Source organism: Coccinella septempunctata, chromosome 3 (assembly GCF_907165205.1).
Source record: "Coccinella septempunctata chromosome 3, icCocSept1.1, whole genome shotgun sequence".
NCBI lineage: Eukaryota > Metazoa > Arthropoda > Insecta > Coleoptera > Coccinellidae > Coccinella > Coccinella septempunctata.
Window position 1 is genome coordinate 2,987,455 of NC_058191.1, and position 26,812 is coordinate 3,014,266.

General features: G+C 36.2%; 1 protein-coding gene across 2 annotated transcripts in view; it reads right to left on the minus strand.

The window, feature by feature from the left end:
- LOC123309346 (transient receptor potential-gamma protein) overlaps nucleotides 1–26,812 on the minus strand; it is a 297,127-nt gene that overhangs the window by 159,389 nt on the left and 110,926 nt on the right. The window contains exons 1-2 of one of the 2 annotated variants that reach the window (XM_044892427.1): nucleotides 18,550–18,870; nucleotides 6,597–6,736 (exon numbers count right to left, since the gene is read on the minus strand). In XM_044892427.1, the coding sequence (XP_044748362.1) occupies nucleotides 6,597–6,736; nucleotides 18,550–18,574 (165 nt within the window). In that variant the 5' untranslated portion in view covers nucleotides 18,575–18,870. Of the gene's footprint in view, nucleotides 1–6,596; nucleotides 6,737–18,549; nucleotides 18,871–26,812 lie in introns of those variants that run through there. The other variant, XM_044892426.1, reaches the window with a different exon arrangement.

A 26,812-nucleotide genomic window follows, 5' to 3' on the forward strand; every position in this document is an offset into this window, starting at 1 on the left:
ATTGATATCTAGTTAGCCTAGACCAGTTCTATGCATAAAAAAAAATATTGCGTTACCATAGCACCAAACAATAACTCATTAGAAATATCATTGTGAAGTTTGAGGTCAAAAATCAAACCAGGGTTACGCAATAAATTGAAAGAAAGAAGATGTCCACCGAAATTGTGAAAATCGAATAATTGGAGTATCGAGCCATCATCAAGTACCTGTATTTAAAAAGGTTAAGACGTAAGCAGATTCACGAAGATATGCTTAATATCCTTGGTGATCAATGTCCTTCGTATGTCCGTGAAAAATTGAACTGCAAGCTTCAAAAGAGGCAAATATTCCATTGAAGATGATGACCAATTGGGAAGGCCAGTTTCTGTGTCTCCGAAAATATCAATGCAGTTCATGACATGATTTTATCAGACCGAGTTGGGCTAAAACGGATATCTGAAGCACTAAATATTTATACGAACGCGTTCATGATATAGTTCACGTCAATTTGGACATGAGAAAAATTGCTGCCAATGGATCCCCAAATGTTTGCATGTTGACCAAAAGCGTGCAAGGGTAGAAGCATCGCGTTCGATCTGTGCTCGATTTGAAAACGATGACTTCTTAAGACGAATTGTTACTGTAATATATCCGAGTAGCACTTATTTGAAGATACTCCGATACTTTTAAGGTATATATTAATTTGAATATAACCAGAATAAAAACTTCTAGACTACAACATTTATTCCAACAACTGCTGTACAAATTTAAACCGCAGATATTGTCACACATGTTACACACAAAAAAGTCATTAGCTTGCGCATGAAAACCTGCGAATCTTTAATATTATTGGAATATACATTACAGTTACTATGGATGAGACATGTGTACATTTTTACGATCCAGAACTAAAGCATCAATTGATGGAAAGGCGACACTCTGGTTCTCCAAGACCTAAGAAGTTTCGTGTCCAAAAATCTACTGCAAAAGTCCTTGCTTCAGTTTTTTGGGAATGCCATGGAGTAATCATGATTGATTTTTTGGATAAGGATAGAACAATAACCGGAGATTGTTATTCGACATTACTAACCACTCTACAGGAAAAGATTAAAAATTAAAAACGATCAAAGCTATCCAAAGGTGTTTTGTTCTTCCAGGACAACGCCCCTGCATATAAATCTCATATTGCCATGCAAAAAATTCGTGATTTAGGGTTCGAATTACTAGAACAGTCCCCTTAATCACCAGATTTGTCTCCATCCGACTATCATCTCTTTCCTCAATTGAAAAAAGTTTAAAAGGTGGTGAATTTTCTTCCAACGAGGAGGTAATAAAAGCTTTGGGTGTCTGGTTTGCAGAGCAAGAAGAAACATTTTTTTTAAGGACTAGAGACGTTGCAGGTTCGCTGTAATGAATGTATCCAATTAAGAGGAGAATATGTTGAGTAATGAAATATTTCGACATTGAAATTTTGTTTGGTTTTATAGTAGGCTAAGAATTTTTCAATATATTCTCTTAGGTATACATGTATATCGTCAAACAAGCTTTAGTGCTCGGGACTCGGGAGTGCCTTTTGCAAATACTCTAATGTGACAAGCCCAGCAAATTCCAGTTCCTCTTTCCGTTTAGTCATGTTTTTCTCGTTACTTCATGCCGAAGCACGATTGAAGAAGTCTTAGGTTATTCGTAAAAAGAAACCAGCAGTATAATTGAGCTCGAGACGTTCGTGAGTCAAAGAACATCATGGAAAGAATCCTTGGCAACGAATGAGTTTGTGCATCGAAGTGGAAGGGTGGTTTTATGTGGGGTTCTGAACGAGAATTGTCAATTCCATGTGACCCAATTTATATTTATTCAATTCATGTATAAAATTCGGATTTCACGTTAAATACCCCATAAATAACGAGTATTCGTATGGACGTTTCATCGTTTTTGGTATCTCATGGAATTTAGGATGTAATAAAAAATTTCGGAAACAAATTAGGAGACTTAATAAACTTTTTGGGGTTTTCACTCCCAATCTCTGAAACAAAATCAATTAAAAATGAAATAAACGATTTGCTCCTGCGTAAATTCTTGCACTAATTTGTCAGCAGCAAATCAACTAGAAAAAATTATTGCCTGACAATGAACTGAAAATAAAGAACGTTGAAATTATAATATTATGTTGTAACGTTTCGGAGTCTATACCATACTCCTTCATCAGACGAAAATCAATTTTCGAAAATTTTCTGAATTGTATCTTTTGTTTGACATTAATTGTCAACGCAGAATCCTCCCAGAATAAATTTCAATCGATATCCAAATTAGGAGACCCCTATTTTTGGTTTTAGCAAGCCCCAGTTTAGACTTCTAGAGTTCGCACCTTAAAATAGTTTTTTTTTCTCAGAATCCAGTCTCACAAAAATTACCGTCCTGAAAGAGCAACTCTTCTAATAATAAACCTAAGAATTTCATCCATTTCGTTCGGTCTGGTGGAAGATTTTACTGAACCCACCTTTATGGAAATTTTTCGAAAGACAACTTTCGATCACGTATCTTCCAGGATAACTATCGTAGATCTAAACATGATAAATATTCTGAGAGAGCAAATCTTCTTTTGATAAACTGCAAGATTTCATCTATCTCGTCACAACCGTTCGATCTTGATGAAGTTTTAACTGAACTCAAATTTTTGGGAATTTTCCGAAGGTCATTTTTCTAGTCACCTATCTTCCAGAAAAATTATCGTAGATCTGATGTTATATAATATATACATATTCTGGAAGAGCAACTCCTCTAGTAAAAAATCTGAGAATTTCATCCATTTCGGCACAAAAGTTCGGCCTTGAGGAAGTTTCAACTGACCCTCTCTTTTTTGAAATGTTTCGAAGGTCAAATTTCGAGTCGTGTATCTCCCAAGAAAATTATCATAGATCCAATTGTGATACATATTCTGAAAGAGCAACTCTTCTCGTAATAAATCTGTGAATTTCATCCATTTCGGCACAACTGTTCGGTCTTGACAAATTCTCAGGTGAAGTTTGCAATTTTTGAAAAAGGCCATTTCCAAGATGGAAATATGAACAAATGAAAATATCGTAAAAGGTTCAGCGTGTCCGGCAATCTATATTTTCATACCAAACTTTCGAATATCTGGACCAGTTTAGAAGAAAATATTTTTTTTTGGTTTTCCAATTTTCATTTTCGAGTTGACTTCGAAGAGCGCTCTGGAGTGCAATTCTCTATTGAATCATCAACTGTTTGTTTTTCTGTAATATTCAAAACAGCTTCAGTGCACTCTATATCTCAGGACAGAAATAGAACATCATGATTTTCAGACAGAGTAGTAAATAGGTCTTTTAGGGGGGTCTAATCCCTAACGAATTTTCTGTTTTTCCATTTTTCATTTTCGAGTTCACTCTGAAAGGCTCTCTACAGTGCAATTTTCCATTGGCCCATCAAGTCATTGGATTTTTGGAATCTTCAAAACGACTAGTATGAAATTCTCTCTCTGGAGGAATTATGAAACATAGTACTTCTCAGACAGAGGAGAAAATATGTGATTTTAGGGAGGGCTATCCCCTTGCTCATTTTCGACCCAAAAATTTGGAATTTTCGAATTCGAGTCTCATTGGATCGGACAAGTAATAGAGGAGATATCGCAGATTGAAATTTTCAATTTTTGAAAAATTCCATTTCGAAGATGAAAGTCGCTCATCTTCATGAAAAACCATCACAGACCGGAAAGTGATGCACCTTCCGAAGAAGCAACTCTTTTAGTATTATATCTGAGAACTACAGCGATATCGAAGCAGTCGTTCAGTCTTGACGAATTTTTAACTGACCCCATATTTTTGAGAATTTCCTAAGGTCCCCTTTAGAGTCGCTTATCTTGAAGAAAAATTTTCACAGATCGGAAAGTGATGCATATTCCGAAAAAGCAAATGTTCTAGTAAAAAATCTGAAAACTTCATCCATTTCGGTAAGACCGTTCGGTCTTGACGTTCTCAAGTGAAATTTGCAATTTCTGAAAAATGCTATTTCCTAGATGAAAATCTCAACGAAGGGAGATAGGCTTTCGAAATTGCTGGCAATAGATTCAGCGTGTTCAAAAACCCATATTTTCATACAAAAATTTCGAATATCTGGCCCTGTTTAGGAGAAAATAATTTTTTTGTTTTTCCACACTTCATTTTCGAGTTGACTTCGAAGAGCTCTGTGGAGTACAATTCTTTATTGAATCTTTAACTGTTTGGTTTTCTAGAATCTTCAAAACAAATTCAATGCACTTCATATCCTGAGACAGTACTAGAACACCCTGATTTTCAGACAGAGTAGCAATTAGATCATTTTAGGGGGGTCTAACCCCTTGCTCATTTTTTACCCAAAAAATCGAGATTTTCGAGATCGACTTTTTGAGCTAGAGTGGAAGCCTTGGCAATTCTGATTATAAAACCGGAAATCTCAATTGGATCAGACGAATATAACGGGAGTTATCACAGATTGAAAATTGCAATTTTTGAAAAATGCCACTTTCGAAATTAATACCTAAATGAAAGGAGATAGGCTTTCGAAATTGTTGGCAATAGATTCAGCGTATTCGAAATCCTATATTTTCATACCAAAATTTCAAATATCTGGCCCTGTTTAGGAGAATTTTTTTTTCCACTTTTCATTTTCGAGTTGGCTCCGAAGAGTTCTCGTGAGTGCAATTCTCTATTGAATAATAAACTGTTCGGATTTCTAGAATCTTCAAAACAAATTCTATGCACTCCATATCCTGAGACAGTAGTAATACAACCTGGTTTTTAGACAGAGTAGCAAATAGGTAATTTTTGGGGGGGGTCTAACGCCTTGCTCATTTTTGACCCAAAAATCGAGATTTTCGAAATCGACTTTTTGTGCTAGGGTAGAAGCCTAGGCATCGCTGATTATAGAACCAGAAATTCCAATTGGATCAAATAAATATAACAGGAGATATCGCAGATTGAAATTTTCAATTTTTGAAAAATGCCATTTCTCGAAATTCTCGAAATTGCTGGCAATAGATTCAGCGTGTTCGAAAACCTACATTTGCTTACCAAACTTTCGGATATCTAACACCGTTTACCAGAAAATCAGATTTTTTATTTTTCCACTATTCAACTTCCAACTTAGGTTTTATCTAGCAGAAAAATCATAGTAGATTTAAACGTGACACATTATCTGAAAAAGCAAACTTTCTAGTGATAAATCTCGACATTTCATCCACCCCGGCGGAATTTGAGGAAGTTTCAACTGATCCCATTTTTTGGGAATTTTTCGAGTCGCGTATCTTCTAAGAAAATAAATGTGATACATATTCGAAAAGAGCAACTCATCTTGTAAAGCCGGGTCCAGACTATGTAACAAAACAGGTTATATAGCAAAGTTATATAACTTGTTAAAGAAATTCAATTGAAAAAGTTATATAACACAATGTTATACAACATTTTTCTTGCTATATAGCAAATTTTATGTTATCCATTGGGTGTCGGTAAAGATCAAAGAAAGTAATATAACTTTGTTATAAAACACGCCGCAACTTGTCCACACTTGTGTTATTAAACATTTACTGCAGCGCCAATCTTTCTTTTACTGGCATTGCATCTCGAAATGTCGTGTCTTTTTTGTCTATTTTATAGCCGATTTGATTTATTAGGAATTCGAAATCAGAACTTGTCATCCTTAGGAAATTTTTAAAACTACCATCACATTTAATGTCCCCTGTCAATGGGTCTATGTCATCCATTGCTAGATCCTTCAAAAGAGTTGTTCCACTATAATGTTCCCCTAGCTCTCAACGATGAGATTTCACTCGTCTACATAAAATCACACAAGCTGCTGCTGCCAAAATGACATCCTCTACGTTTGAGGACATTTTCAATGTCCTACAGATGCCACTGCTTCCAGTTGAGCACTTTTGTTTAGTTTTATTTTGTTACATAGTCTGGATGTCTCTGGTATTTTATAACAAGTTATATAACAAAGTTGTTTAACACATTTGTTGTATAACTTTGTTAATAAAATGTTTTGTTACATAGTCTGGACCCGGCTTTAAGCCGGGTCTGAAAATTCCACCGATCTCGTCACAACCGTTAGGTCTGGAGGGAGTTTTAACTGACTCCATCTTTTTGGGATTTTCCAACTTTCGAGTCGCGTATCTTCCAGGAAAATCATCGTAATTAAACTTCAATCATTTTCCAGAAATAACAATCATTTTCACGTAGAAGTGAAAATGCAAAATATAACAATCTCCAACTGCAACACATTTCCTGATGTAGTTAATTTAAATACATGCTTTAAAAGCGCACTATGAAATATAACGCATCTCTCTCTTTTTGATAATTTTATAATATACAGGGTGTTTTCTAATTGAATGTCAATATTTTTTTATCTCAAAAGGTAAGACGTTTAGGACATATGTTTATACAAAGTTTTCTTCTTAAAATGGGCCCAAAAAATCACCCCTATAAATATTGACATTCAATTAGGAAACACCCCGTATAAGGATTTCAATCCGTGAGTGGTTTTCACACTGTATATTATTTTGAATTTTTTGCAATGGTTATTTAATGATACAGCAGTTGTTCGAAGGAATTAATTATTTTTCTTACCTTCACTTTTTTGTCGATATGTGGTTTCTCCAACAAGCATGTTGTCGTTGGGTCTGTCCTTGGCATATTTATACAAACGTCGCTGAATTTTCTCGGCGAAAACTTTTTCTCCTTTTCTTCCTCATCTTCCCCAGGGCTTTCTGAAAAAAAACAACATATATTGTGTGTGGCTGAAACAATGACTCATTATTGGTCCATTAGACCAAGTAATAATGAATAACTGATAATTTCACACTGCGAAATTTAAAGCATAATAAAAAATCATTATAACTGTGCCCTTCATTTCGTAACGAATGGTTGGTACAATACATTTGTGTTTGATTTATTTGGGGAATAATTTTTCCCTATTCCCTCATTTTATAATTCTGAATTTCTGAGCAAAAGGCTCAGATGTGAAAATACCACCAAAGAAAAATTTCTGTGTCTTGTTATCAAACTCGAAACCTTTTTGTTAGATATGTACCTGTCAGGCATTATATAAATTGTCCCTAATAAATATGTCGAAGCATTTCTATGCTTTGCATCTGCAAGATTTGACGATCCGTGATACATAATATGAAGTTTGATTGAATCCGACCATCATATATTGTAGATTTTTTAAGTCTTTCGCGCAAGGAGGGGTGCTTTCACCCTTGCTGTGGAGTCTGCAATTGGACGGTCTTCTGGAGAGGCTCACAGCAGGTGGTTTTAACGTCCAGGCATACGCCGACGAATGGTGACTGGTAAAGGCGAGCATGAGGGCCCACTAAGCAACCTGATGCAAATTGCTCTCAGGATTATCGAAAAGTGCTGTAAGGAGGAGGGGCTAACTGTCAATCCCTCGAAGGCAACACTGATTCCGTTCTCTAGAAAAAGGTACCTTGACCTCAGAGCTCCGGTCTTGAAGAAGTCTTGAAAAAGCCGAAGCACTGGCCGACTCAATTGAAGGAGAGAATCCAGAATAAACTACAGAAATGATTATGACAATGAAGATCTAGAAAAAGAAGTATAGGCAAACGAAAAACTGTTGATGGAACCACCGGAAACCGAAATCATTCCAAAACCGGCTTCACCAACAGAGATCAAAGAGATCATAATGAAATTGAAAAACAGGAAAGCGACGGGAGAAGATAGGATAACGAATTATATGTTGAAGAAATTGACTAGACAAGGAATAGCAGCCTTGACGAATATAACAAACGGAGTGATGAGGACCGAATACCACCCAGAGAGATGAAAAACTGCAGAAATGATAGTTTTCAATAAGCCTGGAAAGGAACGGAAATTTCCTCAAAATTATAGACCAATCAGCCTACTATCAGCACTAGGAAAAATCGTCGAGAGGGTTATCGCTAAAAGGCTGAATGAGGAAACAGAAATGTTTCGATGAGAACATTCGACTGAACTCCAATTGCTACGGCGCATAGAATACGTCACCGAAGAAATGCAGACCAAACAGGCCACAGGATTAGTTCTGATAGATATCGAGAGAGCTTTTTATAGAGTATGGCACGAAGGCCTAATCTACAAGATGAAAAGATGAAAAAAGCAGGATATTCGACCAAGCTGTGCAAGATTATAAGGAACTACCTGAGGAATAGAAACTTTTATGTGAAGATAGATGGAGCAACCTCTAAAGCCAGACAATTGGAAGCAGAAGTGCCTCAAGGATGGGTACTTGGACCTCTGCTTTACGTAATATACGTTTATGATATCCTGAAGAATGCTAGAAATATGCTCACCTTGTACGCAGATGACACAGGAATAGCGTTCAGACATCGACGCCCAGAGATCATACACCAGAGACTGCAGGAAGCCATAGATGAATTACTCAAATGGTGCATCAAATTGAAAATCCAAATCAATGGAAGAAAGATTCAAGCAATATTACTGCAAAAGAGAAGATTGAGGATGGAAGAAAACCTTGAAGTTGATGGAGAAGACGTTGAATGGGAAAATGAAGCAGCATACCTAGGAGTGAAGCTTGACAGAGGACCAACATGGAAAAACCACATCAAATGTGCAGTTGATAAAACAAAAGCCACAATGAGTAGACTTTATCCACTCATAGGTAGAAGTCATATGAATAAGAACATCAAGTTGACGAGGATTAAAACTATCGCGCGACCACAATTCACATATGGATCGGCGGCATGGGGCTTCGCAGCCAAGACCTACATCAAGAGAATACAGGCCACTGAGAATAAACTCCTTAGAATGGCGATGGATGTACCCTGGTTTATCAGGAACAAACAAATCTACAAGGACTTGGAATGGGAACCAGTTACAGAATTTATGAAGAGAAAGGCGGAAAGGATATTCGACAAAGCCAAACAACATCCAAATGAGGAACTACGAAGATTAGTCGACTACGATCCAATAGAGGAAGCTAGAAGGTCAAGAACCTACCACCGAAGACCGAGAGATCAGTTAAGGATTTAAAAAGAAACCAAAGAAGAGGTTAACCTATAAAAGATATAGGCATCATACAACTATCAACACGACTATGATCGTGTGAGAATCCAGAAACCATAAGAGTCTGGTTAATAGGCAAAATGCCTGGAATCTATGAAGAAGCAGTTTAGGGTTTTTAGTGGGTCTCGCGCTCAGAAGAGTGAGAATCCCCACACTTGTTCCCCCTCAAGAGAGGGTGTGTCCGTCTATCTTGCAGATTTTCATCCTGCTACACAAAAAAAAAGCTCCGATCCTAAACGACCAGTCTCTGAACTTCTCCAGTGGTTCTCTAGGTGTTATCCTGAACAGGATCAACTGGAGGAAACACATAGATAAGACTCTTTCCAGAGCCACGACGGCCATGTGGGTTTGCAAAAGACTCTTTAGAAAGACATGGGGCATGAAACCGAAAATGGTACTGTGGCTATACACAGCGGTAGTACGCCCTATTGTCACCTAGGCGTCTCTAGCATAGTGGACAAAAATCGAAGAGGTCACCACAAGCAACCGGTTGCAGAAACTGCAAAGGCTGGCCTATGCTGGTGTTTCGGGAGCTATGCACACAGCTCCTACAGCAGCGCTTGAGCCCATACTTTCTCTGTCCCCCCTTACAAGTGAGGAAATGCCGCCTGCTGCATTTTATCAAAACCATCGGATGTTATGACAATCATATTCGATTTCAAAACGCCTTTTTTAACGGTCATATCTGACCGTCCTAGTGCAGTAAGTTTCGTGAATTGTCTGGACAAAAAGTCATCCATATGATTTACTGATGATTCAAATTCAGAGAGATGCACGGGCATTGGCGTATATGGACCTTCACTGAGTGTCTCTAAAGCCCTGGGACCTCTTTTTTACAGACCGAGACACTGGCTGTTTACGTATGCACTCAGGAGTGTCTTAAAATTAATCTCGAAGGGTCGCATATCTATATCAGCCAGACCATGCTGAGATCCCTGGAATCACACTGCCAGGAATCTCTGCTGACATGGGAGTGCCGTAATACCATAAAGCAACTGACCAGAGGCAATAAAGTGATTCTACAATAGAAACCAGGGCATTATTGTGTCGAAGGAAATGAGAAAGCCGATGAACTGCAGAAAGGGCATCAGGGTTAACACCTCCTGTTCCTGAGCCTTTCTGAGGCACAAAAAACATGATTCTATTCTAGATATGAGAGTGTTATGCATAGAAAATATGAAATCCTATTACTTTTTCGTCATCCGTAACTTGATAGCTCTTTTGTTGATCCAAATGGCATGCCTAGCATTATGTGAGCTCATTCTTTATTAGGATTGATCAGAAGGATAATCTACTTGCCGTTTGAAGTCCGGAAAATTTAAACAAATATGTACTGTTATTATTTCCATCATCCTGATTTCGACGTATTATGGATGTAAAATGGTCTCGTTTCCATCAATTTCCGAACAACTATCGAAAAAATCCGAATTGTGCAATTTATAATTCGACTTTCGAGATCGCATTAAAATCAGAATAGAAGTTTTTCCAATTAACGCCCGCACGAATGGATTCTAATGAAAAAAGTTTACACAAGTAGAGTTCAGAGGGAAATGAGCTGAGTGTATAGCAATGTAATTGAAATCTTGTCTCTTGGTCTGGAATACTTCCTCGAATCCGTATCCAGTTGGCCCTTGAGGGAATGCATGTAATTCTACAAACAAGCTCTCGAACTCACTAAGCAAGTCGAATAAATGAAGGGGACAAATCTACTGAATAGATTCCGCTTGAATTCCCAAGTTTCTAAGATGTAATAGCATACAAGTGATGGTTGTAGGAATACTTTATTCACAACACACCTAAGGGGATACTGAGTTGATTCTGGAATCTGATCCGATTGAAAAGTTGAATTGACAATCAGAATGCAAATATAAAATAAGAATAGCAAATGGTCGTTTTTGAGGAGGAAATGCAAATTTGAAAATGGATATTTTTCGAATGAATGGTGATAATTATGAACGGGGTATAGAAGGTATAGAGGATGGTTGACCAAAAAAATAAGATAAACCCTGTGGGGGATTTTCCTCAAGATCGGTACCGTAGATTCGGGTGACTTGGGACAATTTTGGTTCAAATATGCTAAATGACTCAGACTATTGATTAGGATATATACCATGCTTCCGAATTCGGATATAAATTCAAAAAAATATAAAATATACTAGAATAATAGAATGATCACGCCTAAACAAGGAGGCAATGAATACAATATTAAGGATAAATTCAGATGCATACCACCCGCCGATATGAATATCAACAAGTATTACGATCTGAATTAAACTAGCCAATTTGCCATCGTCAAGGTCCCAAATGGAGTACGCTCCATCCAAGAAAAGCAGATGCTGATCATGGTTTCGGTCTCATTTGACCTCATCAGAGCAACATAGCATTTTTTGGAATTGATGGGACACCTTTTCATATTGGGTGGCGCTCTGGGTAAATGTATAGTACTCAGTAGCGCGTGCCAATATTGAATAAGGTTCCATAAATTCCAAACGTTTTCTTTCGGAGAAAAATGCTATGTGCTCAGATCTTTCGTTGGAATGTTGCACGCTCAAAAATGAGAAAAAAAAATTATTATTGTTTTTTCTCCAAAGTGCTGAATATAGTTGAAGAAACGCCATTTTGTGGTCATTTTCTACCATTCGTAAGGCTTGACTTGACAGCTACATACAAGAGTTTTTATTCCATTCATACAATATCCGTTCAGACAAAAAGTTATGTTATTTTTTTTATTCTGAAACAATTGCTTTTGTCGATATAATACATGAGTCAAAAACTATTTTCAATGAGTCTGAGATATCCACGGGTAGCCTTTTTATTGGTAAAATATGCCATTGAAATGTCATAATTTCAACTTCTCAGCAATTAAACAATATAGCTATTATTACAACTAGGGAAATATGAACAGTATATTTCCCGAGGTTGTCAAAGTTACATCCCGAGGGCGGAGCCCGAGGGATGTATAGACAACCGAGGGAAATATATTCATATTTCCCGTGGTGTAATCAATAGTTTTTTTCTGATTGAAATAATCTGTTATGGGAAAATCATTGTTAGATTGTATATTTTTGTAATAATTAAATTTTTAACGTTGCTATGGGCCATGTTTCTGAAAATCATGGTTGACTGGTTTCATTTTGACGTCTTGTCAGAAATAAAATTATTGAAATAATGTCGAACCACGTCGAAACTCAATCGGCAAAAGCCCGTGAATCTTTGGTTCCGGCCAAATCTCAAGCTGCCTACAGTAGAGAGTACGATTGCTTTCAGGAGTGGAAAAGAAAAAATTTGGTGGACGGTGTGAGCGATAATATTTTGTTAGCATATTTCCAAGATTTGGTATGTTGCTCTGATTCTTGTTATTCTTGATGTATGATTAATTCATTCGATCCCCAGTCGCAGAAATATTCACCAAACACGTTATGGCCGAAACTATCGATGTTAAGATCAATGCTACATTTGAAGGAAAAAACTGATGTCAAATTATTCGATGAAGTCGAAGCATTTGTCAAGAACAAAAATAAAGGATACGTTCCTAAAAAATCAGCAGTGTTGTCCCGGGAGCAGCTCAAGACATTCTTGAGTGAAGCTCCTAATGACGTTTTTTTGATGTATAAGGTAAAAGTTTCATTTCGATTTCCTCTGTTGATAAGATTTTTACATTCACAATTTTGAAGGTTGTTTTAATAATGGAAATCTTTGGCGCCTGCAGAACACAAGAACTGGTGAATATGCTATCTTCAGATATCGAAGATCGTGGGTCGGTAATCATAATTAAAGTCTCAAAAACTAAGAATGATATAAACAGAATATTCACTATAATTGATGAAGAAGATCTGGGTGCTGCTCGTTTGGTGCGGGGGTATTCGGCGTTGTGTCCGCAAGGCGTTCTTAGGTTCTTCGTAGCTTATAGAGATAAGAAGTGTACTCTTCAGCCTGTCGGCAAAAATACCTTCGGAAAAATTCCGAGTAAGGTTGCTGAATGGTTGGGATTAGATAATCCGAAAATGTATACAGGCCATTGTGGAAGACGAACATCCGCGACTTTGGTTGCCGATGCGGGAGCCTCAATGACAACACTCAAGAGACATGGTGGTTGGAAAAGTTCGTCTGTTGCAGAAGGCTATCTGGCTGACAGTATGCTGCACAAAAATAAGGTAGCGAAGATGATAGCAGGTGTGGAGGGAGAGCCATCTGCAGCATCACAGTCTTTGCGAAGACCGTTTTGGGAGAATCGTCCGAGACTGCTGCTGCACGGAATGTTCTCAAGAAAACTGTAGTCTCGTCGACGAATAATTATGAACAAGATATTTCTTCCACTTTCAGTGGAAATTTCAACAATTGCAGTTTCCATTTTGTTACTAAATGAAGAAATAAAATATGATTTGACGTTTTGAAAGAAATATGATTTGACGTTTCATATTTCCCTAGGGAAATATGAACTGACATTCCATATTTCCCTAGGGAAATATGAGTGTGTTATGACACATGGTAACTAAGGCGATATAGCTCAATATTGGTTCGATCAGAAAAAAATTACATTATTGAAAGCGTGCATTTTTACATGGAAAGGTATAAAAGCTTTAGTTTAAGTGAAAGATCCTCTTTTAATTTTCAACAAGGAATCACCTTAGAAGAACTAATTTAGTAATGAAATATTCTAAAATTTAATGGGAAAAAATTAGTAATTGCTTGCTATTATAGTTATTTCGTGTAACAGATTATTTTGATTCCAAAGGGTATCAAAGGGTCTTTTTATTCACATGGGAATCCATTACTAGTCGTCGCGACACTAATGCCAATTTTCGTCAAATGGCATTCCAGATATTTCAATTCTGCATCGAATTCCGTATTTATTGATGTGGCATCATTGAATAATTATGGCAAGATCTCTGTTTTGAATTTCATAGCCAGAGAGCCACGAAAGCGAAAAATTATCTTCGAACTGTCCAGTTACATGTCAGATTTAACAAAAGTTTGTATTGTTTTGTTGTGGGGTACATAGCCATAAACTTAATGGAACTGAAATCTTGTAGTCTGAAGTATCTTTAATCAGAGGGATATCTTTTGGAGAATTCGAAATCTACATAGGTCTCAAGATGAGTTTTTCAGTTTAACGATTCTTGTTCCATTCCAAACCGAAAGAATCAAGTTGTTTGGAATCACGGAGAACACATAGAAATTGCAGGAATTTTTACTGCTGAACCGACCACTTCACTTCGATTTACAACACGCGAAGACAAGAATATCACAGGAAGAAGTAAGAAAAGCACTCAAGTACTCTCGACGAGAAATTCCACGTTCATGAAATACAAATCCATCAGGTTTATGACGGTTTCGAGAAGGATTAATTTTTTGAACGAAGGGTAATAAAAGACAAAGACATCTTCGAAGCAATGTTATATTTTCTGATGTGCATATATTTCCACTTAATTTCTCTTCAGACACGTAATATCATCACACGATCGATGAAATTGGACAAAGCCTGAAAAATGATTCGTGAATGACAAAACAAGAAAAGCCTCATAATTCAAACGGGGGTCTGAAATGGTACCTTGTGTTACAAGGGCACAAAATGGGCTTCACCACGTGTAACACACACTATGTGTATCACACAATAAAAAATTTTAACAGAATGTATTTTTAATTTCACAGTTTTGTTTTTTTTTTGAGGCCCGAATTTGGGATACCTACACAGCATCTAATGCAAATTTTCAGACCGCAGCTCATAGCTGCACGACCGAATTCATACAGCTAACAACTAATGGCTACTACGAGTTTTCTGCTTATACAACACAACTCTTTCAGGCCTATCAGAAGAAACAATCGGAAAACTTCAAACAATATTATATACTTGTGTTCTCTTGATTATTCCTAGGTTTGATATACACTGACGTCTAAAGAAAATTCATGTTAAACGTCAAATTATGCAAATAACAGTCGAAGGTCTCTATAGACCAGTCACTTTCAAAAAGCAGTCGGCTGGTCTTGAAAATTCAACAATTTTCACACTGTATATGTTGATGGGTTCAGTTGTATTCGAATAATTCTAGTTTAAAACTTTTTGATATTTACATAAACCGTATCACTCATATCGATTTCAAAGTCCATTTTTCAGTTCATTGTCAAGTAACAATTTTTTCTAGTTGATTTGCTCCTGACAAATTACTGCAAGATTTTACGCAGGAGCAAATCGTTTGAGTAAGAGCTTTTCAAGGCACATTTGGTCCTATCAATAGTTATGAATCTCCCTCTATTACCGTTGAATGCTAACTAAAAATGTTTCCTCCAGAATAATGAGAATAACAAACTGTGCCATGGAAATCGTCAACAATCAGAGAATAATAGTCCCCATTCATGCCATAACCCATATCGTGATAGTATATAAATTTATTGAAGGCCGACAAAAGATTTTGCTGCAAAACAGGCCCCAGCTGCATCACTTTACTATCCATTAGATTTTTTAGAGTGGACGCAGATATAAACGGAATATTTATGAAATATATCCACAAGCTCGTGTTTTACATAAACATACCCAAAAAATTGCGTGCGTTTACTGCATTCGCATTGAATGAAGAATTTCTGCTATCGATCATTCTGATGAAATTTATCATTAAAAAAACTCATTTTCTGTGGCTTTCGTGTCTTGGATGGGACATATAAGGAAATGTACTTATATGAATACGGTGTTGTTCTTCTGACTTTATTGTATAACCTGTAATAGGATATGCGGTTTTTCATTACACAAAAATAGAGGCGCTTCAAATTTTTCGTAGAATGTCATTATTTCTCAAGTCGAATAAATATTTCCCTATTTCAAATGAAGACTGAAAAGTAAAAATTTTCGACCAGAACGAGGCTCGAACTCGAGAGATTCGTAACAATCATAATTTCATTTCCTCTCTAGAAACTACAGATTCGACAATATTGGGGATAAATATTATTTGTATCGAGCTCCTTTTCCATTATCTAAAATGATGGGACAGAAAAGACCAATGGTCATGTAAAATTTGAAGTTTAAATTTTTTAAACATAATACGTCGAGAGAAGTGTCGTCTCGTCTCTTCATTGAAATATCAAGTCTCGTCTCGAAAACGAGACTAGTGCTCATCACTAAGAAGGAGAGTGTCATTCAATAAATTTCCATGAATACTATAATTTGCAGATTAAGAGATGAAAGGGAAATTTTTAATCATATTGTTTCTATATTTTCATATATTCTCAGCAATTTTACACTGCAATCATCATTCCATTTCCCTGAATATTTCGATTTTTTCCGAAATCTATGGAATGAATAATAGTTGGGGAGTCCAAGAGGAAAATTCGGGATTTACTCGAGCATGTCAGATTAATAGAAGGAGACCTGTAGAGTACCTCTACCAAAAATTAGACCTGTATATAGGGGGAATTGTCTAGGACAGCAGTATAGTAAAAATAAAAACGATCATTGTACATGCTCGAGCGTGCCAGATCAAAATATATGAGGTCAATGTTGTAAAGTATATATTCTTTTAATCTAACTATTTAAGCGTGACGAAAATGTGTGAAAGGGAACCAAACTTGTAGAAAAAAAAAAACGTAACGTATACATGCTCGAGCGGTTTTGATTTGAAGCTAATGGTTCAAGAATAACGGTAAGAATATAAGATGACAGTTTCAGAAAGCCAGAACAAAAAAAAATTGGCCATAAAGATCACAAAAAAAAGTTTTTTTGAATTATCTCTTCTCCTGGGCTTCAAATTGTTTTCGCATTCATTATAAAGGTTTTAGGGCATATAACATTTTCCGCAAATTTTGTCCGAAGCAATTTTTTCTACATTTGAACGTTTCTGAGATATACGACGATGAATGTACATTATACTGGGTTTTCACATTAATCTTGGCCTTTCGCATGTGTGGCTGAGCTCTTCGTCATTATCACCCTCTAGCTCGAAAACGGTTGAGGGTATTTAATATTGCTTCAGACGAAAGCTGTATAGAATTTTATTATCTACAACTTCCATAGTGAATACAGACAAGATTAGAGGTACAGGAAGGTAGAAATTTCAAAAAAATTGTTATCATCTTCAAACTGTCAGATTGAGAAAACCCCCCTGATTAGAGTCAGATTAATGGGTCAACACGTCTCCAACAGCGAGATTAACCATCTGTATGGACATCTACTGTCGAGTATAGAGAAAAGTCGGGTAGTACCTCGGGTAGTGCCGGTCATGATACGAAAAAATAGTGAAACATATACTTTATAAAATAAACGTGCATCGTTCAAAGAAAATAAAGTGAACATTTTGAATTTCTTCAAGACTAGCGGGTAACATCGGACACGAAAAAAAATTGTAGATAATACTGAAAAAAACTAACTTTCAACAATAATCACATCTGTAATAGGTACGTATGACCCTTTTCTACGTCAGAGCAGCCCTCATAGACCCATCCATTACACTCACAACCAGAGACAACTCTGCTCACAACCATGGATCCATGCAGTCTTCGTCGAAACATTCATGGCAAATGAGAAAATGCGTGCTCTCGTGTTCTTTCGTTTGAATGAAAATTTTAGTTTGTGTTTTTTGTTCAACTAGTTTCAAAAACATTTCGATTCAAACTTTCGTTCGAATTTTTTTTACTCCTTTAGCCTCATTCTCGTTTTTCTCATTTATAATGGAGTGCAAGTGAGCACTTTTTTCAAGTATTTTTTTTTAACTATTCTGTGTTCTGCAGTATTCGGAACTGGCAAAGTTTCTTCGAGATTATCACAAACATTTTTTTGTGAATTTGTTCATCAGAAATATTTTCTTTTTGACCATTGGTTTTTGCCTTTGGTGGATAAAGAATCTTGTTCGTTGATCTTTATTGGAGTATTTTGGTTTTGAGGAGATTTTATAGAATCTAATGTCTCCGGCATTTTTATAACAAAAATTGAAATTATTTTTGTCCGGTCATGCCCGACATGCTTGTATCCGTTGATACCCGACATGCACCTTGCAAGCAATCCACCATTTACTGGGGAGATATTTGAAATGCAGGGTATTAAATAAGTAAAAATAACGATTCTTTTTGCATATTCAAAGAACCGCTGTGACCTTGCGTCACATCCGTGTTGTCAGTCTCTTGAAAAATAGCTTCCTTTTGGCCCAATTAACATATCGTCAGAAAATCTGACACATTTTCAAGTCTTCCGTACGGCCAGCCCCACCACGCAAACTGTGAAATTAGAATGAATTCATTATCAGATACACGTAGGGCATATATAGTATCTCAATCTGACACGCTCGAGTATGTACACCTGACGATTTTTCTAACATCTTTGAGAACCTGCTGACGCTTTCCCCACCGCTGAAAATGCATACATCTTAGAACCTTTTTTCTAGACTTCAAAATCCACTAGGTCTCCACAACGCTCGAGTAAATCCCGATTTAACTATAAATGTTTCGATATCGAAAATCTTCAAAAAATCTCGATCTAAACTTGATCATCCATGTCCTATGTATACCTAAGACTTACTCATATGAATATATTCAGAAAACATGGCTCATCCGCCCATTTTGGGAGTAAACTTCACTCATTGCAAGAACGAAACGGCTCGCTAGAGATACCCGAAACTCGCGAACTAAACACGCACTGAAAAGATGAAACGGATTCCGGAAAACTGAAATATGCTTACGAAGCTACGCGTTTCAATCGGCGCTTCCGCCTGAAATAATATACAAGATAGAAATATATCGGGTAATAAATTTCGGAATCGTAAATCATCTGGAGTACTTTATAATTTCACCGAGCTTTCCATATTTTAATGCGTTTCCATAAACGTAGGATCTCGCGTAAATATCCATCGATAATTCGGGTATCTGGTCTGGTTCATTCGTTATACCGATGTGAATGATTTCGGGAAAATTTGCATCACAACTGCGGAACGCGTATTTTGAGTGTTTGAGTCCGTTCAATGTTTGTATAATGTTCTCAATGAAGTATTCTCGACTGATTGAGTCTCTTTGCGGTTTGTGTTGTTTCGGGGAATTTAAACATGCATAGTTTATTGCGGAAATCTCGATTTGGGGCAGGTGATCCAGAGGGAATTAAAACGGAATAGAAGATCAAAAGCGAAATTTTTTTGTTCGTTTAATGGAACAATGCTTGCTAACAACCAGTGCGTCCATACTTGATATAAAATTAAAGTGGATAATGTGGTGAGAATGAGAAACACATTATTTCTAGTTAAAACTTTATTTTACTCTGTAGGCGTAAAGTTTTAACTAGAAATAGTGTGTTTCTCATTCTCAACCACATTAATTGTTGACACACTGATGGAAGAATTCATTCACAAAATAAAGTGGATAACTTACTTTTGTACTTTCGGTATTGCTGTTCCTGTACAGGGTGGGCAAATTTCGATGTTTTAGCACTACAGCTTTCAAACCAGAGGTGATAGACAAAATCTGATAACCCATTCTCGTTCTCTCTTTCTGATAAACTATCAAGAGTAGTAGTCATTTTTGGCCACCTTCTTTTGTTTTCGAGTTTATAAGCGAAAATTGGAAAAATGGCGATTTCGAGATAAATTTATCTGCGCACTTTTTTGAGTAGAATACAGTGGCGTGCTTGCCTTTTTAGCAGGATTTCAATTATGAAGCTATGACCCAAAGTTATGTTTTTTTAAATGGGAACACTAGATTTCTGTGCAATTTTTTTAAAGCTTAATTTTCACTGATTTCAAAACTATATAACATCATATGGTTTGTATCAATATAAATAATAGAAAATGGTTAAATACCTATTTTGTCAATATTTCTATGGTTTCAACTTTTGGCGAACACAGAAAAATAGAACAGAATAGTACAGAAATCTCCTATTTTTCCTATTTAAAAAAACATAACTTTGGGTCATAACTTCGTAATTAAAAAATCTGCTAAAACGGCAAGCACGCCACTGAATTCTACTTAAAAAAGTTCCTGTATAATGTTTTCATTTCAGAGCTCTATCATCAGTATTAGCGGAGATATAAATTTATTTCGAAATCGCCATTTTTCCAATTTTCGCTTATAACTCGAAAACAAAAGAAGGTGGCCAAAAATGACTACTACTTTTGTGAGTTTCTCAGAAAAAGAGAACGAGAATGTGGTATCAGATTTTGTCTATCTCCTCTGGTTTGAAAGCTGTAGTCCTAAAACATTTGCCCACCTTGTACAGGGTGGGCAAATTTCGATGTTTTAGCATTACAGTTTTTAAACCAGAGGAGATACACAAAATCTGATACTCCATTCTCGTTCTCTTTTTTCGAGAAACTTACAATAGTAGTAGTGATTTTTGGCCACTTTCTTCTGTTTTCGAGTTATAAGCTAAAATTGGAAAAATGGCGATATCGAAATTAATTTATATCTCCGCTATTACTGATGATAGAGCGTTGAAATTGAAATATTATACAGGCACTTTTTTACGTAGAATCCAGTGGCGTGCTCGCCTTTTTAGCAGGATTTTTAATTACGAAGCTATGACCCAAAGTTATGTTTTTTTAAATGGGAACACTACTTTTCTGTGCAATTCTTTGAAAGCTTAATTTTTACTGATTTCAAAAATATATAACATCATATGGTTTTTATCATTATAAATAATAGAAAATGGTCAAAAACCTTTTTTTTCAATATTTCTATGGTTTCAACTTTTGATGAGCATAGAAAAATATAGCATCGTATGAGTACCACTTTCTCCTTCTCCTTCTCCTTTCATTATTATGAAAGTTTATGAAATATATCTTGATTCAAATTTTGTGAATATTGGTAACTTTTTACCAATATTCATAGAAAGAATGACATTGCCGGAAGGAGACTGCTTTTGTTATAGGAAACTCTATTTTTCTATGCTCATCAAAAGTTGAAACCATAGAAATATTGAGAAAAAAGGTTTTTGACCATTTTCTATTATTTATATTGATACAAACCATATGATGTTATATATTTTTGAAATCAGTAAAAATTATGCTTTCAAAAAATTGCACAGAAAAGTAGTGTTCCCATTTAAAAAAACAAAACTTTGGGTCATAGCTTCGTAATTAAAAATCCTGCTAAAAAGGCGAGCACGCCACTGGATTCTACGTAAAAAAGTGCCTGTATAATGTTTCAATTTCAGAGCTCTATCATCAGTATTAGCGGAGATATAAATCAATTTCGATATCGCCATTTTTCCAATTTTAGCTTATAACTCGAAAACAAGAGAAAGTGGCCAAAAATCACTACTACTATTGTAAGTTTCTCGAAAAAAAAGAACGAGAATGGAGTATCAGATTTTGTGTATCTCCTCTGGTTTAAAAACTGTAGTGCTAAAACATCGAAATTTGCCCACCCTGTACATAGCTACCATATGAGGAAACGTATGTTTTAGTATTACACCAAAAAAAAAATATGGTCCTCGCTACACGTAATGGTTTTATTGAAAACAATTGCTATACATATATGTTCGTAATTATTTCGAATTATTGGAGAGTCAAATCTACGCAATTGTCTTTCTCCAATTCGACAATTACGATTTTTCTCACAGTAATATTTCATTGAGTCCTAACTTGATACCATCGTCAAATTTCGATTCAAATTATTATTCCTTGGGCGATGTCCCAATGCTAATTAATCAACCTGTATAGTGATATTTTAAAAGAATCTGTTTTTTTTCATACATTGATGTATTATACCAGGTGTTCCCTTTTCGAATAGCTTCCTTAAATTTTCCCAATTCATACAAAGAGCTTATAACCTGAGCGAATTTTGAATGAACTTGATAGTAGCACAGCCTTCTAATGAAGTCTGCAGACTGCTGTGATGGTACTTAATAGGAGTAATACGGTTTATAAATAGCTAGAATACTAGGTCTGACCTAGACGCGGAAATGCACAACCGTATCAATTCGGCATCACGGGCATTCTAGAAGCTAAAGGATAGAGTGTTTCAAAATCACGACCTGAATCTGAAGACCAAGACAGCTGTTTACAAAGCAGTGGTCCTTTCAACGCTTCTTTACGGAAGCGAAAGCTGGACGCCCTACAGGCGACATATTAAACATCTTGAACAAACGCAACAACGTCATCTAAGACAGATAATGCACATCAGATGGTTCCACAAAGTTTCGAATGCAGAAGTCTTGCAACGCGCGAGTTGTACAACAATTGAGACTCAAGTAACGAGGGCCCGACTTAGATCTAGTGGCCACATTCTGAGGATGCAAGACACAAGACACAAATAGCTTTGTATGGCGAATTCACTGAGGTAGCCCGGACACCAGGAGGCCAGTATAAGCGGTTTAAGGATATACTGCATCAATTCCTAAAATCAATTAATGCCAATCATAACTGGGAACAATTAGCGTTAGACAGGTCACAGTGGAGGTCTTTGGTACACAGTTATAATGGAGACACGAGAAGAATACAGCGACGGCCAGATGTGGTTGGTGTGGTCATGCCCGGAGTGTGGATGGATCTGTATGTCACGGTCGAGTCTCTTCAGCCACAGAAGGGAACACAGTCGCAAGTATAGCAATTATAAGTTTGATCGCACCGCACACTTCAGTAAAGTCTCGCCTTGTAAAAAAGTTAAGAATTTCCGATTCAATGCCATCGTAGAATGAGTTCCAGAAAATTAATGCTTCAATTTTTCATTTGACTTGTCCCATACATCGTGAATGACTTGAGGGACCAATAAATATACAGGATGTTTTCTAATTGAGTGTCAATATTTATGAGGGTGATTTTTGGGCCCCTTTTAAGAGAAAAACTTCATATGAACATATGTCCTAAACGTCTTACCTTTTGAGATACAGGATGGTGAAGTTTTCAAAAATAAATCATTTATTATCAATATCTGCTATACCATTTCAAATATTTTAATGAAATTTGTCATACATGTATACTATGAGTCAAGAGGCATTTTTTAATGTATCACTTTTTTCTTAATTTTCACCAGTGGCGTTCGTACGTAGTTTGACCTACCTATTTTGGCAGATATTGATGGTACGCCACAGATTTTTCCTGAAATAAAAATTATTTTTGAAACTCCAAATCATTAACTTTTTTCAATCCGATTCACGGTTTCCGCTCAAAAAAATAAAAACCGTTTCTCTGCATGATCATAACAATATCCTTAATACATACATATGACAATATCATCATGAAGAGACATACGTAGATTTTATTTTTTTTTGGTGAAACCCGTACGTCGGACTAAAAAAATTGAAGATATCAAATTTGCTCATAGTTGAATAGTCAGTGGCGTGCCACTGACTGTCTAAGTAATACCACCCTGCATCTCAAAAGGTAAGACGTTTAGGACATATGTTCATATGAGGTTTTTTTCTTAAAATGAGCCCAAAAATCACCCCCATAAATATTGACATTCAATTAGGAAACACCCTGTATTATTATTACAACAAAGTATAACAAATAAACAGCCATAAATACGAGCCAGATGTCTTGTCAATTGGTAATTTATGTGAAATTTTTGTTTAAAGGTGTAGTTCCTCTTGTCTTCCCTAAATGTCAGATGATTTTTGTTGAGGAATTCAACATTCTTGTAATGATCCATTAATTCCTTTGGGAGATACCCATTCCCTACCACAGCATCGGATGCATTTCATATTTGGGTTGCTTTTTTAAAATTCAACAATTGATGTTACGTCTTCAACCTTTAACCGAAGAAGATAACCAACATTAAATCTTCTGCATATTATGTTTGTATCAATAATTCAATTTTCCAAATTTAAGGATTCATCGGGACAGCAGTCGAATAATAAACAAGTAAAATGTTTTTTCTTGGCGCACGATCTTTCAAAATGGATTTTTTCCTTCATCAGGAGCAGCTAGATTCGATCAGGCAGTCGATCACATACATAGATTAGGAATACCTTCGCTCAGTTTGTGAACCTAAACGTTCATTATGTTCATCACATATTTTTGAATCCATATTTTCCGAAGTGATAAATTCCTGATACTTTTACGTAGAACAGATGTCACAGCGCTGATTCAAAACCCGAAAATGTTTTGACAAGCGTCATAACCTCACATTTTCGTATTTTATAGTGTGGAATGTGTCAAACTTCCATGGCCAACCGAGTGCTAAAATAAAAGTGAATGGAGTATAGTGCATATGATCGCTTGATTATGCGCCATCGTACCACGCGCTCTACAGATTGTGCTGAACACCGTCGACCGGTCACAATGGCTTTGTTTTGGTTCGCACTTGAGGCGGTTCCGAATCGATTCAAAGTAGTGGAGCAGCAATGGTATGGGAAGTTACACGCATGCTACGCGCGAGCTTACGCTGAATAAATAAATGTGCGACTGTTTTGAACCGTTCTGGAACCATCCCAAAAGCGAACCAGAACAGGCCTATAGTGGCGCGTAATCGATTACGCGTGACCATATAAACGGTTGACGGTGTTTAAGACGTAGACGTCTATATGGAACTTTGGGACGCTATCATCTGAATAGGCTTTGCATCGGTTTCCAAATTCTAGATACTCTTCTCTAGTGGGAAAGCTGTATGTTTTCTCATAGCTTACAATGTCATCATGTCAATTCGGTAATTCAGGCAAAGCTGAGTGGAGTTGAAAGATTTATGGTATTTTTACAACCAGTTTGTTCATGTTTGTCACGATTCGGGGACCCCACTCCTGAAATTGCTTGTCTGCATTCGATTTATTGGCAGCTCATGTCTCGGTTGAACGATGGCTTCGCAGATTCATTGTTCAGATAAATTCAGTAAAAACTGAATCCTCCTGTCTCGATTAATCAACTTTGATCAAATCAATGTTGTGAAATTCTTATGTGATGAAAACATAAATAACCTGGTTTAATAATTGGACAAGGACATATTCATATGTCATTCGAAATGAAGAAGTAGAATTACCTAATGTCTGACTATATTTGAGAAAATCTAAATCATTTTTGAACAATCGATGGAAATTACCTACATCCATTAAAATTTATAAGGAGAGTCTGCCTTTAGTTTACCTTCACCCACCTGAAGATGCTATTGTGATAGCGAAACGCGTGTCGTGGTTTAAGAACCCACTTTTGTGAAAATCGTATAATTTCTTTTTTGTTCAATTAAGAATTTTCAGCAAAATCGGCCACATCAATAATTAAATATCAGTACCTAATAATCTGCTTGTAGAACCAGCCTCATATGTCTTTAAGACCACCAGTAAACGACTGACTATGTCAGAATCTTTTTATTGGTGAAATTTATGTATTTTATCATTAGTTGTGCAAAAAAGATATATCTACTGGTGCAAATGCTCTGAAATCCCAGGTCTCATATACTCGTATTGAGCATAAAGTTCATTGCTTTCGGGATGTCTAACATAGTCACATTAGTTTTTCATCTACAAAGGTTTGGTTTAGTTGGCATATCGTAGTTGCAAAAAAAGAATTTTTCTATCATTATCTTGGAAGAAATAAGAGGCGTAATTCTTATTTTTAAATTCAGGATTTTTGAAACGATTGTGAATATTTCGAAGTATGAAGGATGTCGGATATCCCATTTGAATTTATAGTTCTGAGTTTGATTTGTATGTGGAAAATTGAATTTTCATTTTCATTATCATGTTTTCCTGCTCGCAGAAAACTATATAGCCACATGATCTATGTACTATCAAGAACGTACGCCAGAACTAGAAATTGTAATCCCCTCCGCCTAAGTAATAACACATCAGTGAGATCAGTAGAATTCGCACAAAACCGAGCGATTTCTGGCAGTTTATGTTGTCAACAATGTCAATTATGCTACGTTGCTAGTGCTCTAGCGATTCATTTCAATTGTTTCGTCTTGACCGCAATGTTTGGTTAACTCCATAAACTTTGGTTTTGGCTGTTTTCGATTGCCTAATTCTCGTTTGTAATACTCATATTTCATTAGTTTTTCACAATCAGTTCTTTTCAGAACTACCAAGTTTCATATGGAAATGTTCCGTTCCGATTCTTAAGAATAGATGCATAAATTTTATCGAATCATACTCAAAATTGATGATAGCTTCGTGACTGGATTACTTTGAGGATGAACGTGATGATGAGATTATTTTGCAACTGTTAGTATCAGGGATCAATTATTTTGGAACCACTACAAGTTTTAAATGTCAACAAAAGTTCCGTTACTTTTTTCTTACAGTGTTCAAGTTGCTGCGGCCTTGGGAATAAGTTGATGGATTTTCAATATTGCTTCTAAGGTAAATGGTAACAAGTAACGCACTCAGACCACCCAAAGGTACAAAACCAGTGGTTAATATGGATTAGGTACCTACTTTGATCAAACTGCTTCATTCGATTTGATATATTATGCGTTGCGTGCGGTACAATTAACAGTGCTGTGACTAAGGTGTCGTAAGGAAACAGTAACAAAGCCTACACAGAACACAACTGGTTGTCCGAACTCGTACAAGCTTTCAGAGCTTCTGAAGGTTAATACGGTACCTAGAGAAAATCAGGATAATCTGATACAAAAATATGATACGTCAACACAGAAAAGTGTGTTGTTTTCATTTCTTGTATATCTGTTTATTCTCATATATTAATGAGGCTAACAAGAGTCCTCAGTTTGAGTGATAATAATAAGGTTAAGCATCCCAGGCAAAATTTAAATGAAATGAAAGTGAACTGGGATTACACAAGTCGTTCGTTCGTTTAAGCCTCCTAATTGTGAAGACCTAGAAGTTGTTGAACCGTTCAGATCGAGATTTTGATCAGTTCCTATGTCAATAAAACGTTTTCAACCTCAACTTTTTCTCAGTTTGA